General features: G+C 43.7%; 1 protein-coding gene across 6 annotated transcripts in view; it reads left to right on the top strand.

The window, feature by feature from the left end:
* Positions 1–18446, top strand: part of IRAG1 (inositol 1,4,5-triphosphate receptor associated 1) — a 122100-nt gene that overhangs the window by 81249 nt on the left and 22405 nt on the right. For all 6 annotated transcript variants that reach the window (XM_060103036.1, XM_060103035.1, XM_060103033.1 and 3 more), the window contains 5 exons: positions 2317–2440; positions 5866–5896; positions 8533–8673; positions 9160–9291; positions 11305–11446. In XM_060103036.1, coding sequence (XP_059959019.1) covers positions 2317–2440; positions 5866–5896; positions 8533–8673; positions 9160–9291; positions 11305–11446 — 570 coding nt within the window. The remainder of the gene's footprint in view (positions 1–2316; positions 2441–5865; positions 5897–8532; positions 8674–9159; positions 9292–11304; positions 11447–18446) is intronic.

The raw sequence follows: 18446 nt of genomic DNA, 5'->3' as shown, positions 1-18446 counted from the left end.
CCCGTATCCCCTGCATCGGCAGGCGGACTCTCAACCACTGCGCCACCAGGGAGGCCCCTCTGGCCATTATTTTTAAAGATTATTGCCTTTTCCTGTACTTGAGAGTTGCTGATCTATTTTTAGTTGACTTTAAATTTTTTGTTGTTGTTATTGTTAATTTGGTTGAGATCAGGAGGGTGGCAGGTTCTGGGATCACTCTATTTATTTATTTATTTATTTATTTATTTATTTATTTATTTATACTTTTTATTTACTTATTTATTTTTGGCTGCGTTGGGCCTTCGTTGCTGTGCACGGGCTTTCTCTAGTTGTGGCGAGCAGGGGCTACTCTTCGTTGCGGTGCACGGGCTTCTCATTGCAGTGGCTTCTCTTGTTGCAGAGCATGGGCTGTAGGCTTATGGGCTTCAGTAGTTGTGGCATGAGGGCTCAGTAGTTGTGGCTCACTGGCTCTAGAGGGCAGGCTCAGTAGTTGTGGCACATGGGCTTAGTTGCTCTGTGGCATGTGGGATCTTCCCAGACCAGGGATTGAACCAATGTCGCCTGCATTGGCAGGCGGATTCTTAACCACTGCACCACCAGGGAAATCCTGGGATCACTCTTAAGACAGCCATTTTAGCAGGGCTAGAAACCCATCCCTTTTTGGGGAGTGGGGTTCTACCTAGGTGACTTTTCTAGGCAAAAGCCCCTCGTATGACTTCCCTGTGATTATTAGACCTCATACAGTACTGTCACAATCATAGATTTCTCAGGAGCCCACTGCTTCATTATCTCTCTGCTGGGTGCAGTGGGGAATACATAAAGGTAGAGTGTGACCAGAGGCACCACAAGGTTTGCCATCTGTCACATGGAAACGTCAGACAGCAGTAAGTGCCAGGACAGAACCCAAGAGGTGACAGGTAACTAAGAGAACTAGCTACCTGATATGAGTCGAATCTCATATCCAAAGAAGAATCGCTGACTGCCCTGACTCTGACAGATGGTCCTCCGGACTTTTCTGGATTCCTTGAGTACCAGGAAACTCATGAACACTATTCAGTTATCGGGAAGCTCGAAGTATTTAAACATTGTTTACCTGGAGCCAAACTATACCTCCTCTTTTCTCTGCATGGTCTCCCTTGGTGAGGCTTCTAATTCACATGACTCCCAATCTTAGCTCCATTTATATGGCTACCACAACTTTGCCCATAGTCCTGATCTCTGGTCTGGACTGCAGTTCTGGAAATCTGTTGGGTCAAACCCATGAAAGACGGCAAAACATGGATAACTAAAAGTCCTGCGTGCAAATGGAAAATAACCATTGTATGGGACGAAGATACCTGATTTGGTTCAAGTAAAAGAGATTCAAGGCTTTTAATCCTAAATGTGCTATGAGCCCATAGTGTAGGGCAGAGCAAGTCTGTGCTAAATGAATAACTAATGTCAATGCCAAGACCATTTGCCACTGTGCTCCTGAGCTAAGAGCTTGTTAGAGCACATCTGGGCTTCTGGGACAGCAACAACCAGAATGTGTGCAGTCAGGGGATGGTATCTAGAGGCCACAGTGAACAGTTGGGAAAATCGGGCTAAAACCTGGAGAAGGGAAGCTTTGGAGATGTATAAGAGCTGTCTTCAAGCAGGAGAAAAATTTGTGGGAAAGAGAATACTTGGTTTGTTCTTTCTGCCTTCAGAGCACAAACCCAGGACAGGTTTAGGAGATTTAAAAAAAAAGGCTATTTATTGGTTCTCTTGATGAGGAGGCATCTATTTCTGAGATCTGTAAAAGATCTAATGACCTTAGCTTTACTCTGGAAAAACCCTGTTTCTACTCCTATCTATGGGGATATGGAACCAGATGCTGACTTCTAAGTAAGACACAGATGATAGAACTGAATTCATCTGAGGAAGAATAGTTGGGCAGCAGGCCTCTTGAGAAGCCTGCCAAAGAGAGGGGACTTTTCCAAACTTTATAGCCAAAGAGCCAACAATTTTCCAGTTGCCAGAAACCAACCTCAGACCCCAGACACAAGAGCCTGCTTGGTACTATGGAGAACAATGGGAAGAACATAGAACTTAGAGCAGATAGAATTATTTGAAGCCTATGCCATTTACCAGTTCTGTGACCTTAAGCAAGTTATTAATCTTGCTGAGTCTTAGTTTACCCACCTAAAAAATGGGATGATTAAGGTCTAGCTCATTGGGTCATTGTGAGGATAAAGTAACAATTATAAAGCCCCTGGCATATAACCAGGTTCCAATAAATGTTAAAGCTATTCCTTGCCCCCTGAAGCAAATTGCCAAGAGTATTACATTTTATAAATTAAACACTTTTTTTTTCAGGGCCCCCTTCTGAACTCTCCCCAGCTATTGAGGAAGAAGAGTCAAAGAGTGGCCTGGATGTCATGCCCAATATTTCTGATGTGCTGCTTCGCAAACTGCGGGTCCACAAGTCTCTCCCTGGAAGGTAAAATTGGGGCATGGGTTGCACAAGACCCCACGTTGGGTGGCCCCTGTATTCAATTGTAGATAGGACACAGGAGCACCAGACTTGATTTTTGACCCCAGAAGGGTCAAAGTCCAATAGTTCAGACAGGACTAATGCACCCAAAACAAAAAGAATAATAAAGGGCCAGGTGAGGTGGTTCAAACTCAGAGAGGAGCAGGTGGGGTTCATAGGTGAACAATGCCACCAAGAAGGTGAAAAGACAACCCCCAGAATGGGAGGAAATATTTGCAAAGCATGTATATGATAAGGGACTTGTTTCTATAATATATCTACGAAGAACTCTTATAACTCAATAAAAAAACAACTAATTTTTAAATTTTTTAATTGAAGTGTAGTTGACGTACAGTATTATATGTTACAGGTATATAACAGAGTGATTCACAATTTTTAAAGATTATACCCCATTTATAGTTATCATAAAATATTGGCTATATTCCCTGTGTTGTACCATATATCCTTATAGATTATTTTATACATAATAGTTTGTACCTCTTAATCCCCTACTCCTATCTTGCCCCTCCCTACCTCCCCCGCAACTGGTAACCACTAGTTTCTTCTCTATATCTGTGAGTCGGCTTCTTCTTTTGTTATATTCACTAGTTTGTTGTATTTTTTTAGATTCCACATAAGTGGTATCATACAGTATTTTTCTTTCTCTGTCTGACTTATTTCACTTAGCATAATACCCTCCACGTCCATCCATGTTGCTGCAAATGGCAAAATTTCAATTCTTTTTTATGGCTGAGTAGTATTGACAACTAATTTTTTTAAGTGGGCAAAAGATTTAAATAGACATTTCCTCAAAGAATATATATGGGGGTCAATGAACACATGAAAGGATGCTCAGCATCAGTAGTAATTAGGGAAATGCAAATTCAAATGGTTTATCATGAATAATAAATGATAAATTCATTAAATGAATGATTTATCATTTATCATAAATGATTAAAATGAGATATAGTTTTATATCCCTAGAATGGTTTTAATAAAAAAGATGGGCAATAACAAATGTTGGTGAGGATGTGGAGGAATTGAAATTCTCAGTAAAACGGTGCAGCCACTTTGGAATAACAGTTCATCAAAAAGTTAAACATACAGTTACTGTATGGCCCAGCAATTCCACTCCTAGGTATATAACAAAGAGAAATGAAAATATATGTCCACACAAAAACTTGTATATGAATGTTCAATAACAAGCATTTTTCATAATAGCTAAAACTGGAGACAAACCAAATGTCCATCAGCTAATAAATAAATAAAATATGATATATCCATAGAATGGAATACTATTCAGCCATAAAAATGAAATGCTTATATATGCTACCAGATGGATGAACTTCAAAAACATTATGCTAAGTGAAAGAAATCAGTCATGTGTTGTATGATTCCATTTATATGAAATACCCAGAATAGAGAAATCCACAGAGACAAAGTAGATTAGTCATTGTATAGGGCTGGGGATTGGGGGAGTGACCACTAATTGGTATAGGGTTCCTTTTTGGGAGGATTAAAAAGTTCTAAGATTGACTGTAATGATGGTTGTACAATTCTATGAGTATACTAAAAACTACTGAATTGCAAATGTAAGAGCATGAAAAGAAGGAAAGAACAGTAAATGCAAAGGCCCTGGGGCCACAACGACGTAAGTGTGTTTGAAGAGCAGAATGGCGAATGTGGCTGAAGAGTGGGAAGAGTCCAGTAGGGGCCAGTTCACAGAGGCCTTTGATTTTATTCTAAGGCCTATTAAGGCAGTTTGAATTCTGAGGCACATCCAGGGTGGTCTCCTTGTACGTCACCTGCTAGGCCTCCACCTTTTTGGAGGGTAATGGTTCTGCCCCTCCCTGCCTCTGCCAGTTCATGAGGCATACCTCTCTGCTTCAGGAGCTGACCTTGTCATGTGGCTTCTTTACCTAAACCACACCTCCCTGGGTCCTCAGGGCCTTGTACATTTTTCAAAAATATGTTCTATAGCAAAAAAGCAGAACGTGAGTAATCAAGGTAGAAAAGTAAGTTTGGTTAATAATTGATGAAAATGTTAATTTTCACATAATATCCAAACAAAGCCAGGAATCAAACTCAAGCTCAGTGAGTTTGATAACCCATTTAAGCAAGATGTGCATGTCCTATATGACAGCTGAGATTGTGTTGGCCGGCCCCCAGAGGAAAGGGCCTGACGGGTGGGCCTGTGGCCAGAACTGCAAGCCTCAAACAGCTTTGCACTTGTTTATCTCGTGCTCTGTACTCTGCTGACTTGATGGCCATGGGGTCTTGTTGCCTCATCCTGACAGGAAGGTTCTCATAGTCCCTTGTCAGGGGTGAGAACCAACCCCTTGCAGAGATTGCTGACCCCTACCTTTGCTCTCGGGGTCCCTCCACACCCGTCAAAGGGAGGAAGCTGTGTTTCCTGAGAACCTTATCGATGGCGTGCTGTGTTGCCAAGTCCTGTGACGCCAGTAGGACTCCTCCCCATTCTCCCACCCCAGCACAGGAAAGGGCCCGTGCATTATTTACGTCGTCCGGGTTTCAGAGCACGGCTAGTTTTAGTCACCAGCCAGAGCAGCAGCCGAGCAAGGGTGCAGAGTGAAGGATGCTTGCTGTGGGAACCGCACCCTCTGCACCAGCTGGGGCTCTCTTGCCCAGTCTCTGATTCCAGCCATCAGAAGAGGCTCTTGCTGTGGAGAAGAGCTCTGGCCACTCTTTCCTACCGTCTATTCTCTGGCTCACATGCACCCTTGTCACACCCCTCGAAGGCAGGAGGAGGGTCAGGCTTTGCAGACGTGGGCAGCCCCAGAAAAATTATAATGGCTGTTCGGATGTATACAACTTGTGAAGTATATAGCTTGTATAGTCTTTTATTAAGTCCTCACAGCATGCCTGTGAGTTAGTCATAATAATAAACATCTCCTGAGTGCCTGCTGAGTGTGGATGTCATATGAATATACACATATGTACATATATATACACATACATACATGTGTGGACGTCATATATAGGTGAATATAGACGCATATATAAACACATTTATACATACATATATATATTCCTTATAAGACTCCTGCAAGGTAGATATTATTCCCAATTTACAGATGAGCAAACTTAGATTAAATAACTCATCCAAAGTCACACTTAGTAGAGGCACTGGTGGAGCACTGACCCCAGGATCTAATAGTTTCCACCATACTTCCTCTGCAGGAGTCACTATCTTGGCGAATATCTCACGGGTTACAGAACTCACACAAAGGGTACCCTGCATCTTTTCCATCTCTCCAGCCCTGCTTACTCTAATTCCTGGAAACACCTGGTCTGATTGCTGTTCAAAGGCGCCTTTCGGTTTATTTCAAAGGTTGGATAAAGTTCATTTGCATGTCTTTTCTTTTTCACAGTGCCCCTCCACTCACTGAAAAGGAAGTTGAGGTAAGTAACTCCAGTATTTTATGAAATTGAGTATTTGAGCTTGAGTGGGTTCATTCAAAACATTTCCTTCTCCAGCCTCTGCTCCTGATAGTTTTATACAAACATGAGAATGAGTGGCCATGGGGGGAATATGGGCATCGTGATCAGCCCTACTGAGCCACCAAGCCCCCGACCACCACTCCAGTTAATGGAAGATTTTGACAAATTTCGTCAGGGGTGAGAAGGTAGCTGGAAGTTCCACATTTCTTCAACGGTTGTTTGTTTTCTTTAAAAACATGACTTAGATACACAAAGCAGCTGGGAGGCTGCAGAACTGAATCAAATTTATTTCAAAATTGTTAAAAGGGCCTCCCTGGTGGCGCAGTGGTTAAGAGTCCGCCTGCCGATGCAGGGGACACGGGTTCGTGCCCCGGTCTGGGAGGATCCCATATGCCGCGGAGCGGCTGGGCCCGTGAGCCATGGCCGCTGGGCCTGAGCATCCGGAGCCTGTGCTCCGCAACGGGAGAGGCCACAACAGTGAGAGGCCCGCATACCGCAAAAAGAAAAAAAAAAAAAAAAAAAAAATTGTTAAAAGATGGTCAGATTTCACATTTCAGACTTTGGTCTGGAGGAAGAAGGCGCTTTCCTTCTGAGGGTTTCAGACGTAAGGAAGCCAGCTCAGCCAAGGTGGTGGCTATGCTGTTAGCTCTCCCACCTTCCCTGATTCTCCCATGATTCTCCTCGGGGCCCCCTTGTCTCTGTAGAGAAGCTGTCCCAGTGGGGCTGGTGAGTGAGCTGAGAGGAATTTGCATTTCATTCTGGCAAAGGGGTAGATGGTCACAGAGAATGCATCGGAGGTGAGACAGTGAGGACCTCCGACACCAGCAGTAGTTTGTTTCCATGACAATTACATTGGAATTGACAGAAGGAAGGGAGCAAGAACATGGATGATTCCAGAATACTTCACTCCAGGTTGGGAGGATGGAAGATTTTACAGTCTTGAACATGGTTTACCCTTGATAACAAGAAAATGAACATACACTTACTGAGACCCAGGGGACCACATAAGCAAAGAGAGATGGACTGTGTAAAATATCTGGCACAGATAGTAAAAATGACCTGGCACACAGACATAGAACTTACAGTCTATGGCTCACACATATCCATCCTTTCGGCTGACCCCCACCACCATCAGCTCTGAGAAACAGGTAGAGCGGGAAGCAGAACAAAGGAGGAAACTGAGGGATTAAATAAGTTATCTGAGATCCCAGACCCAGTGCTTAGCAGAATCAGCATTTGGAGCCAAGTGTTCTGACTGACTTCAGGGCTCTTTATATCACACTGCCATTAAGGGGATAACCCGGTTATAGAGAACTAAATATTGAGCATTATTGATAAATTTGACTGAGGCTTACACAAGACAGAGAATCCCCATCCACTGACGCTGGTGGTGATGGCTGTGGGCACTTTGGTTAAGGGTGCGCTCCTGTCCTCAGGTGTGTGCTGACACAATCTGTGCTCAGCATGGTGAGAGGAGCGCAGGCTTTGGAATAAGATAGTCTGAGGCTGAATTCTGGCTCTGCTACTCCCTTGGGACACCTTGAACAAGTTAATGACCTCTCTGCTCTCGGTCTCTTTACCCCATAAAGTGGACATAACAGTTCCTATGGCAGAGGATTGTTGAGGGATTAAACAAGCTAAGGTGTGTAAAACTCCTGCCAGTGCTGGCGTATAGCAGATACTCAATAGGGAGTAGCCTTCAATGTGGCCCTCATCATCGTCATCATCGAGCAGTTCAGGGTCTTCAGTTCTCCGTCTGGAGATGTCTGCCCACCGTGGGCCATGTTACATAAACTTCAGATGCTCAGGCAGAATCTACTCACCCTAAGGGTGTAAATCTTCTACCACTTGACACAGGCAACGTAAATGAAGGCTGTGAAAATGAAGGCCATTGCTTCCTTCCTGTGTAGAGTCCATCTGTCTATTTCTCCTCCCCAGTAGTTTCCTATTAGACCAGGAATTCCATGTCTGATCAACACCACCTTTCAAAGTTCATTCATGCAGGCTGCATTTTTGGCATGGAATATTTGTTCCAGAAAGCTTCTCCTAACAGAATCATACTTGGCTTTGTTTAATCTCCTGGCAGCTTGTGAAAGCTGCTTTCAGCGTAGGGTTTGGAATATTCAGATAAGATGCTGGTTGAAGTTTGCTTTGAGTCAACAGGCTTACATCTCAAGTGGGATTTCTTTAAATACAGTGGTTGCATGTGAAATCTCTAAAACCCGCATGCCATAAATCCTAGCATGAATCCAAACTGCTTACACAATCAGCTGTGTTGGCCTGAGTTTATCTAAACCCATATACAGGATGTTATTTTCTTGACATTCAGGAAAAAGCAAAGTGTTATTCTCTATTCTTTTTCGGTAAAATGTGTTTGGTCTTCTGGTCCTGGGAAGGACCTAGCATGGACCTCAGGTTACTATTTCACCACCTTTTGTGCAGTTTACTTCATTAAGGGAGAGTTTCACTTGTTCTTGACTGCTTTGGGGGCTGGTTCCAGGAGCTGATTTAAAATCCTTGAGCAAAAAATCCACCGGCAGCCTTGCTCCCTGCAGTAACTCCTCCTAGCACCTCTCCAACACTCTTGTTCCCAACAGAACGTGTTTGTACAACTGTCCTTGGCCTTTAGAAATGACAGCTACACCCTAGAATCTAGAATTAACCAGGCGGAAAGGGAACGCAACCTGACAGAGGAGAACACAGAGAAGGAACTGGAACACTTCAAAGCTTCCATTACGGTAATTGTGGAGCCTGATTGGGGAATCCTTGCAGGAGACACTGTCCCCAAGGGCTGTGCCGGGTCTCCTGCTTTTCTCAGTCACCAAGTAGAGTCTCCTGAGGTGAGAAATGGGGCCAAGGCCCTGAGCCAGGCAGTCTTCCTCAGAGCTGGGAGGAGCTGAGGCAGAGATCCCGAAGGCTTGGTTACCTCAGGGCTGTAGTTAAGGCCTCTGAGCCCTTGGCAGCTTCTCAGGAGGGGGCTGGATGACCTGGGATGGCAAAGGGAGCACCCTGGAGACCAGAGACCCGGATGTGATTCCCTTCCTTCAGGCCAGCCAGCTATAGAGTGGCCACATTGGGCTTCTCCAATCCCAGAAGTAGCCATCACCTGGGCCCTGCCGAGGCCCCTCCTCTCGGCCAGGATGGGGCCAGGGCTCGTCTTGTGGCAGCCCTGGTCAAGTCTTGGTCTGTGAGGACCCCATGTGATGTTCCTTCTCCCTCCTCAGTCCTCAGCTTCACTCTGGCACCACTGTGAGCACCGGGAGACCTACCAGAAACTGCTGGAGGACATCGCTGTCCTGCACCGCCTGGCTGCCCGCCTCTCCAGCCGAGCCGAGATGGTGGGGGCCGTCCGCCAGGTGAGCTCTGCTCTGTCCACAGTAACTGGAGCAGTGATGTAAGCAGTGGCAACTACAGATACTGCTTATTGATGGCTTCCTCTGTGCCAGACGTCCTACGTCCATAATTGTGGTCGTCTCAGTGTATTTTTGATGGACCACTAAATTCTTGAGGTGCTCCCCAGAAAAAGCTTTCTATGGATACCTACATTTGAGAACTACTGCATACTACCTTCCTTTCTTGGAGATTTCTAATGCATGTTGTCATAAGCAAGGCTTTGAGAAGTCCTGTAATGAAAAAGTCTGCTTAACATTACCGACGTATTTCTCAAATGTATTTGAGTAAAGAATCACTTCCCCCTTCTTGTTCCCACAAAATACCTATTCAACTCCCAGGGAACTAGTATTTGGCAAAATGTGCTTTAGGAAAAACTGCTTTGTTTCATTAATCCTCCCAGCAACTCTGTAAAGTAAATAATCTTATCCCCTGATGAAGACGTGAAGTCTCAGAAAGGTAATAGCACTAGCGTGGGGCAAAGCTGGGGTGCAGGCCCAAGTCTGGCTCCCTCGCAGCCACTTTGAAGTCGTGAGGCACTCAGGGTGCCACCCTGATCCAGCATGGTGTTGTGGGGTCAGACTGCCTGAGTTCTCATCCTGGCTCCACAAGGATTCACTGTGTGGCCTCGGGCCTCTGTGCTCCAGCTTCTCCAACCATATAATGCGGATGCTGACAGTATCTGCCATATAGGGCACTGTGACACTTGTAAAGCACCTGGATGTCATTATCACTGTTGCTGTTACTGTGGACCCGTGTCCTGCTGCGTGGTTTGCATGACAGGGGTGTTCCTGGGGCCCAGCCCTGGGCAGTTCTCATAGAATGAAAGAAGGACAAGCCACGGGGCTGTCCCACCCGTGTGCTTCTGGGGAAAGGGCACCCAACTCAGCAGCAGCACCCAGGAAGCCACTCCAGCTGGGAGCAGCAACAAAGGGAGGGCTTTAGGGAAGTGGCTGGTCTCAGCTCAGGGCTGTGGGGACTTTGTCCAGGGGACAGTCACTGAGCGTGTCCCTCTGTGGACAGGCAGGCCGCAGGCAAGGATCTCTGAGGGATCCGCGGGGTGTCAGTAGAGAAGACTCCTCCTCATTTTGCACAGCCCTCGTGAAAGTGTTTCTCAGCCCACACACGGCTCACTCCAGCCTTCGCCCTTCTCCAAGTGGCTTCCGTGTCTCTGTCCTCACTGTCTTCTCTGGTTCCACTGGACTGGTTCAGGCACTCATCCTCTCTCCTCTTGTTTCTCTTGCTGCCACCAGTCTCACACCCTTCAGTCCAGTCTCCACTGGCGACCTGATTATGATACTCCCTTACTTTAAGACATTCGATGGCTCCCCTCTTCCTTCAGAATAAGTCCAAATTCCTTAGTCTAGCATTCAAGGTCCTTCACAACCCAGCCCTAACTCACCTTTTCTTCTTGCGAACAAACTCAACCATTTGCTGTTTCCTACATGAGTAGGATGACCTGTGCTTTTCTGGCTTTCCAGACAATTCTGGTATATGCTTATTGCCCCAGCATAATTCTTGATGGCACTCCCTTTCACTCTCCAAAGGATCCTGTCTGGAGGGGAAATCCTCACCTCGATAGAAGCCTTGTGATGTCCTGCCTCTGGACCTTGGTTCTCGGAGTGCCCTGGCTAATGCTCTTTGTCTCTCCTGCCCATAGCTATGTGCCCAGGCCCTACAGCACTTCACTCCGTCTCAAGAAGCCTCCCCTGACCTATTCTCTGCAAGCAGAGATGACTCTGCTCCCTCTCATCTCCTGAGGCTTTGTGGGTGCGCTCATCCTTGTTATCCCTGAGTGCAGGTGCCTGAGCCCCGTCTCAACTCACATCCCAGACAGCAAACTCTTAGAGGGCCGAGTCACGTCTGATTGGTCCTTGTATCCTTTCGAGTCCCCCAGCCCAGAGCGTGGCTCAGAGCAAACAGTGCTGATGAGCTTTTCATCCAAATGCCCTGTGTGTTCACACTCTTCTTCCCTGCAGGAAAAGCGCATGTCGAAAGCAACAGAAGTGATGATGCAGTATGTGGAGAACCTGAAGAGGACGTATGAGAAGGACCATGCAGAGCTCATGGAGTTTAAAAAACTTGCAAATCAGAATTCAAGCCGCAGCTGTGGCCCCTCTGGTAAGGAACTGGGTTCCTGCCCACCCCCGACCTTGGCCCTGTGATATTGGGTCCCTGATGGACCCAGCCTAGGATCATACCTATGGGACAGCCCCAGGGCCTGTGTTAGGGTGAGCAAAGCTTGCTGCCTGGCCCAATGCTGCCCACAGGGGCCTCACAGTCACTGTTCCTGTGAGCTTGGGGGCCTGGAACCAGAAAGCATGAATGGCCCCCAAGCAACTCCTGATAAAAGTAACCAGAGAAGCTGATCACTGATGCAAAGCCCATAGGCTGCAAGAATTCAAAACCTCCTTTGTGAGAGTGGCACACCCCAAACCTTACAACCTTTGTGCTTTGGGGTCCCCACTTTGGGCAGCACATGCTAAGGAAATTGCACTTTATCCTGGAAAGCATTAGGGATCCAACCAAAGACTTTAATCAGGGAAATGACATGATCATATATAGTTTAGAAGATTCCCTCCGGCAATGATGTGGCAATTACATTACTGGGGTAAAGCCAGAGACAAGGAAACCCACAAAGCGACTATTACAGTAATGCAGGTGAGAGATGGAGTCTGGGCAGAGGGGTGGAGTGAGAGCCTGGGCAAAGGAGATACTGCTGAGATAACTGTTAGACTCGTGGGCAAGACAAATGCTTTAAAGAAATACTCTTTTTTAAAGAAGTTCTCTACAGATTGCTATAGAAGCACAGAGGAAGGGCCATCTGATTCCACTTGATATTGAGTTGCTGTGTTTTTGTTTTGTTTTGTTTTGTTTTTTATTTTTTATTGAAGTATAGTTGATTTACAATGTTGTGTTAATTACTGCTGTACAGCAAAGTGACTCAGTTATACATATATATACATTCCTTTTCATATTCTTTTCTGTTATGGTCTATCACAGACTTTTTTTTTTCAGGAGAATATCATTGTTATTTATTTATTTATTTTAACATCTTTATTGGAGTATAATTGCTTTACAATGGTATGTTAGTTTCTGCTGTATAACAAAGTGAATCAGCTATACGTATACATATATCCCCATATCCCCTCCCTCTTGCGTCTCCCTCCCACCTTCCCTATCCCACCCCTCTAGGTGGTCACAAAGCACCAAGCTGATCTCCCTGTGCTATGTGGCTGCTTCCCACTAGCTATCAGTTTTACATTTGGTAGTGTATATATGTCCATGCCACTCTCTCACTTCTTCCCAGCTTACCCTTCCCCCTACCCGTGTCCTCAAGTCCATTCTCTACGTCTGTGTCTTTATTCCTGTCCTGCCCCTAGGTTCTTCTTGACCTTTTTTTTTTTTTTTAGATTCCATATATATGTGTTAGCATACGGTATTTGTTTTTCTCTTTCTGACTTACCTCACTCAGTATGACAGACTCTAGGTCCATCCACCTCACTACAAATAACTCAATTTCATTCCTTTTTATGGCCGAGTAATATTCCATTGTATATATGTGCCACATCTTCTTCATCTATTCATCTGTCGATGGACACTTAGGTTGCTTCCATGTCCTGGCTATTGTAAATAGTGCTGCAGTGAACATTGTATCACAGACTATTGAATATAGTTCCCTGTGCTATACAGTAGGAGAGTTGCAGTGTTTTAAAGTAAAAGTAGGAGTTCTCCAGGCTAAAGGGAGAAATACACCCCGAGTGGAGGAAACAGCACGTGCAAAGGCGTGGAGGTTGGGCTGAGAAGACTACGAAACAAACAGTCTGCTGTGGTTTGGGGTGTTGGAGTGTGACAATGACATGTTGAAGGTAAGACTTGTTAGACCAGGGCCACATGCCAGGCCCTGTGAACAATCTGGGTCTTTGTCCTCCAGGCAGTGAGGAGACACCGGTGGGTTTACACCAGCCGACATAGTCAGATTTTATTTTTAGAAGATTGCTGACTTCAGAGTGGACGATGCATTAGGAGAGTGTGGACATTGAGGGATGGAGAGACAAGTTAGGAGGCTTTGCCGCAGTCCAGGAGAAGGAGGACGGTGCTGTGGACCTGTATCTTTCCTTGGGAGCTTGCCAGGGTTTGGGCTCTGGCTGATGAGGTGTGGTGTTAGCAGGAGAAAACAGACCTTTTAGCAACAGGAATCCCTGTTGGAATGCAAACATCCGTGTTACCAAAAGCAGAAGGAGGGAAAGTACACAAAGTATAACAGATGGAGAAACCTTTATAAACAGGAGGTTTCACAAGTTTCCTGGGGAATATCAGTGACGCTTCCCAGGGTCCAAAGGCAGCGTACACATGCTCCAAACCGTCTACTTCGGTCTTGGCAGCAAGGCTCCTGACCCACATGCATCTGGGCCTCTGAGAAACCTCTCTCTGTCAGTGTTGGAAATTGGAGAAGCTACCACCAAAGAAATCCTAACATGTGTACTCTTACAGTATTGTCCTGCAAGGTGCAGGGTCTCCTGTGAACCACCTTACCCACGATTTATGGAATGAGCACAGTTGCCCGTGAGTCTCATCCATTCATTCTACAGACATTTATTGAGCATCTCTGGTGTGCCCACGTGATACTGGAATACAGAGGTGAAGTGTACCCAGCCCCTGACCCAAAGAAGTTCCCAACCTGTGGTGAGGGCGGGGCAGTGTAAGCAGTGCTGTGACAGATGTAAGCAGATTTTATGGGCGCACATGGCAGAGTCCCACATTCAGTCTGGGGGCCTGAGAAAGTGCTTACAGTCAGACGGGAGCCGGTAGTTGAGTGTTGAACGGTGAATGGGTAGTTTTCACACATCTGTTCCCACTCCACTGTTTTTCCAAGCTACACCTCAGCTTGGGCTGGTGCAGAGGGGTCAGATGTGCCCATCAGATACTCTGTGACCATTCCCTGATGGTGGTTGTTATTTAAGCTTTTATATGACTTCTTTGTCATATATGCAATCTTTGTCTGTGCCTGAAGACTACAGTGAAAGAAAAATATCTCTGATTTCAAGAAAGGTGATACACATTCAGAAGAAAAAAAAACATCTGTTTTTTTTTTCTGAATATGAAACATGCTGATTGCCTGCATTTTGGATTATTTCCTTAAGGTAGATTTCCAGAAGTGTAAATACTAGCTCAGGGGAAAGGAATATTTCGAAGGCTCTTTTTTTTCCATATAAATAAGATCTTTATTAAACAAACTGAAACAGAGAATTGAATAGTCACTAGGGAGCTTCAGGGGAAAAGTCACTTTTACCAAATATCCAGAGAGGGAAAAAAACACAAACTTCAAATGACAGGAGTTGTGACCAGAATCATCAATAAAGTAGTGTCATTGCAATGCCTAGCTTTTAGACGAAATTAATCAAGAGTCAATATAAATATCTCATAGATTCTCTCTAGTCATAGTACTCCAGGTTTACCTTTAAAAAATGGGAAACAAGTGAGGTTTGTTCTCAAGGCATCTTTTCCCACTTAGAGACCTTCATGTTGTCCCTTGACTCAAATATATCCCTGAAATCTTACCTTTGTCCATTCTACTGTAAAAAATGCCCCAGTTTTGTGTTCAATTCCTTGTATATTTGCTCTCTATATTTAATGGTGACAAACTAATATATGCTCAGTTTTCTGTGATTAATAAAGAACAGTCATTCCCTCTGTCAGGTGGATTTGCATTTTAACAGGGAATTCTGATGACAGACAGATTCAGAGTTTATGTCACTAATCTTTTTTTTTCTTTATACAGCAGGTTCTTATTAGTTATCTATTTTATACATATTAGTGTATATATGTCATATAAGGCTCTTAAAGCAAATTATTTCAAAATAACCCATTGATATTTCCATTTAATGGGTAACGGTGATGTTCAATTCATTGTGCCACGGACGTTCTTGGCTTTTCTTTTTGAAAATATTTTTGATTTTGATGGGCCAATATCGTATCTCTTACCATAGTTTTAATTTGTATTTCTTGACCTTTTCAAATATTTATTGGGCATTTGTATTTCTACTTGTGTAAATTCTCTAATTCTTTGCCCACTTGTGAGATTGGTATTTTATTAACTGTATGAACTCTTCATACACAAAGAATATTTTCTGGTTCTGCTGTTTTGGCTGACTGGAAAACTTGAAAATCCTTTGACTACAAATACTTAGAAATTTCTGCTGGATAAAGTGAAGCAAACATTAGTCTAAAAGAATAGCTGAATCCACAGGAAAAGAAATTGAAATACTCAGATACAAGAAAAGAAAAGAGAACTGAAACCAAGCTGACCCTGCAGCTTTCCTTGAGGATAGAGTCAGCCTCAGCTATCTGGGCCCTGGGCTTTTGCACTCACACGCAATCTGAGATGAGGCCTCGGACACCCAAGGCAGAGAGTTGACTCTGAGCCTCCCATAGAAAGTTAAGACTTTCCGAGGACTGCATCTGTGGAACACTCACCAACTCACAATGGAACAAATCAAGGAAGTTTGTCTGTTTCACCCTGGGCTCTAGTAAGAAAAAAACACTTTCTCCTTCCTCACAGGAAAAGTGCATGCCCACAAAGTACATGCCATAACAAAAGTGATGATGCAATATGCAGAGATTCTGAAAAGAACATCACAATGGTGCTGCTAGGAACACTGCTGGAAACAAACATAAATCACTCTGGAGAGACACACCCTGTGCCCAGGAGACACAGGATCCCCTAAGTAAAGCTTCACAGAAGATGAGTTTACAATATAGAATTATAAACTAGGAAAACAATGTACCACAAGCAGGAATCATCAGACGCCCAAACCACAGGATTATATGATAAAGATAGCAGATAATAAAACAATCTGATACATTTTTTAACGATATGTGTAAAATTATTAAAGGCATAAAAGAACAAATCAGAAATATGAGAATAGAAGAATACAACCATCAAAAAAAGAATAAAATAGAATCCTAGAAATGAGGAATAGAGGCGTGGAAATTAAAAACTCAGTTGTTTAGGAGTGGTAGTTATTAGAATTGAAGCTGTTCCTCAATATTCAGATCTCCTCCTCCTGAATGTGCCCATTTAGGTGGGCACACTTCTTCTCCATCCCCTTGAAATTAGGTGAGGCCATGTGATTTGGCATTAAATGTCAGTGGAGGGACATGTGTCGCACTTGAGCTGAGGTCCGTAAGAACTAGTGTGCCATTTGCCCTATGTTTCTTTGTCCAGACATGACAACCATCACTGCTCCAAAATAGTAGAAGCTCCATCAGCCTGAGTCTTGAGTGAGGGGATGCAGGGAAGAGCCTGCTGCCAACTCATAAGCAAATGGACATGTAGCAAAAGCAAGAAATAAATCTTAGTTGTTATAACCCACTAAGGCTTTGGGGTTGTTTATTATTGTAGCATAGCCTAGCTTATCCTGATTGGCACAACATTTACATCAGATTAGGAACAGTTGAGGAAAAAATTTGTCAACCAGAAAACAGATTTGAAGAAGTCACCCAAAATTCAGTTCAGAGGGATAAATTAATTTAAATATGAAAGAAATGTGATACGAGATATAGAATGAGAAACTTCAAAATACTTTTATTAGGAGATCCATAATAAGAGAATAAGGGAGGGAAAATATTCAAAGGAATTTCCCAGGATCTGAGAATTTTCCAAAACTAAAGAAAGACATGAATCCTTGCATTTAGGAAGTACAGAGACTCCCAAGCAAAAGAAATAAAAACACATCAGAGAGAAACTTTAGAACCCCAAGGACAGAGTGCAGTTCTTAAAAATAACCAGAGAGAGAAGATGGATTATTCACAAAGGAATGGCAATTTCCAAGACCAATAATAGTACCAGGAGACAATGAAGTAGTGTCCAAAGAGCTGAGAGAAAATAACTGTCAACCTGGAGATAATACTACCAAGTAAACTATCATGCAAGCTTGCGGGCTTTGTAAAAACATTTTATGGCAACAACTGAGAAAGGTTACCTCTCACAGATCCTTGCTAAGAGAACAACTAAAGGATGTACTTAGAGAAAAATAAAATTGAGATCAAAAGAAAGTCAGAAGCAAGAAGGGATGGTGATCAAAGACATTTGTAAACATGTGGGTAAATCTAAATAAGCATTCACTGTGTAAAACAACAATCATCATAATTTGGGATTTCAAAAACAAAGTGAAATAAAAATACTGAAAAACAGGGACTTCCCTTGTGGCACAGTGGTTAAGAATCCGCCTGCCAATGCAGGGGACATGGGTTTGAGCCCTGGTCGGGGAAGATCCCACATGCTGTGGAGCAACTAAGCCTGTGCGCCACAACTACTGAGCCTGTGCTCTAGAGCCCATGAGCCAAAACTACTGAGCCCATGTGCCACAACTACTGAGCCCGCGTGCCACAGCTACTGAAGCCCGTGCACCTAGAGCCCATGCTCCACAACAAGAGAAGCCACCGCAATGAGAAGCCCGCTCACTGCAATGAAGAATAGCCCCCCACTCGCCTCTACTAGAGAAAGCCCGTGCGCAGCAACGAAGACCCAAGGCAGCCAAAAATAAATTTTAATTAATTAATTAATTTTAAAAATACTGAAAAACAATATAATTTAAGTTCAAAGGCATGATCATTTTTTAAGGTTGATTCAAGAAAAGGATAGAGATCTTGATTCATTTAAAATCTAATGTCATGTAACATGTTAAAAGTTTAAGGGGGCACACTAAAGATTACAACTAAAATATATAAATTCCAAACCAATTTGGGGGGAGAGAAGGTTAGAAAAAATTCAATTAATGAAGCAAATATAAACTACAAAATGAGATGGTAGAAATATATCAATCACAAGAAATATAAACAACTTAGACTTGTTGGTTAATAGAAAACCTCAGATTAGATTAAGAAAAAGTGTTAGTTATGTGCTTTTCAAGAGAAACACCTAAAATACATGAATATGAGGAATAGACAGCTATACAGACTAGATGGTATTGGTCAAACTGAATCAAACTGAATTGAGCTGTCAAAAACCTTTCTCTACACATACTGGTGTTTTCTAGTGGTAGTATTATCCAGGTGTGGTGCTAAATATTTTACATGAATTTTACATATTTTACATATCACTTAATATATGTACTAA

Source organism: Mesoplodon densirostris, chromosome 7 (assembly GCF_025265405.1).
Source record: "Mesoplodon densirostris isolate mMesDen1 chromosome 7, mMesDen1 primary haplotype, whole genome shotgun sequence".
NCBI lineage: Eukaryota > Metazoa > Chordata > Mammalia > Artiodactyla > Ziphiidae > Mesoplodon > Mesoplodon densirostris.
This window is presented reverse-complemented; position numbering and strand designations above follow the sequence as displayed.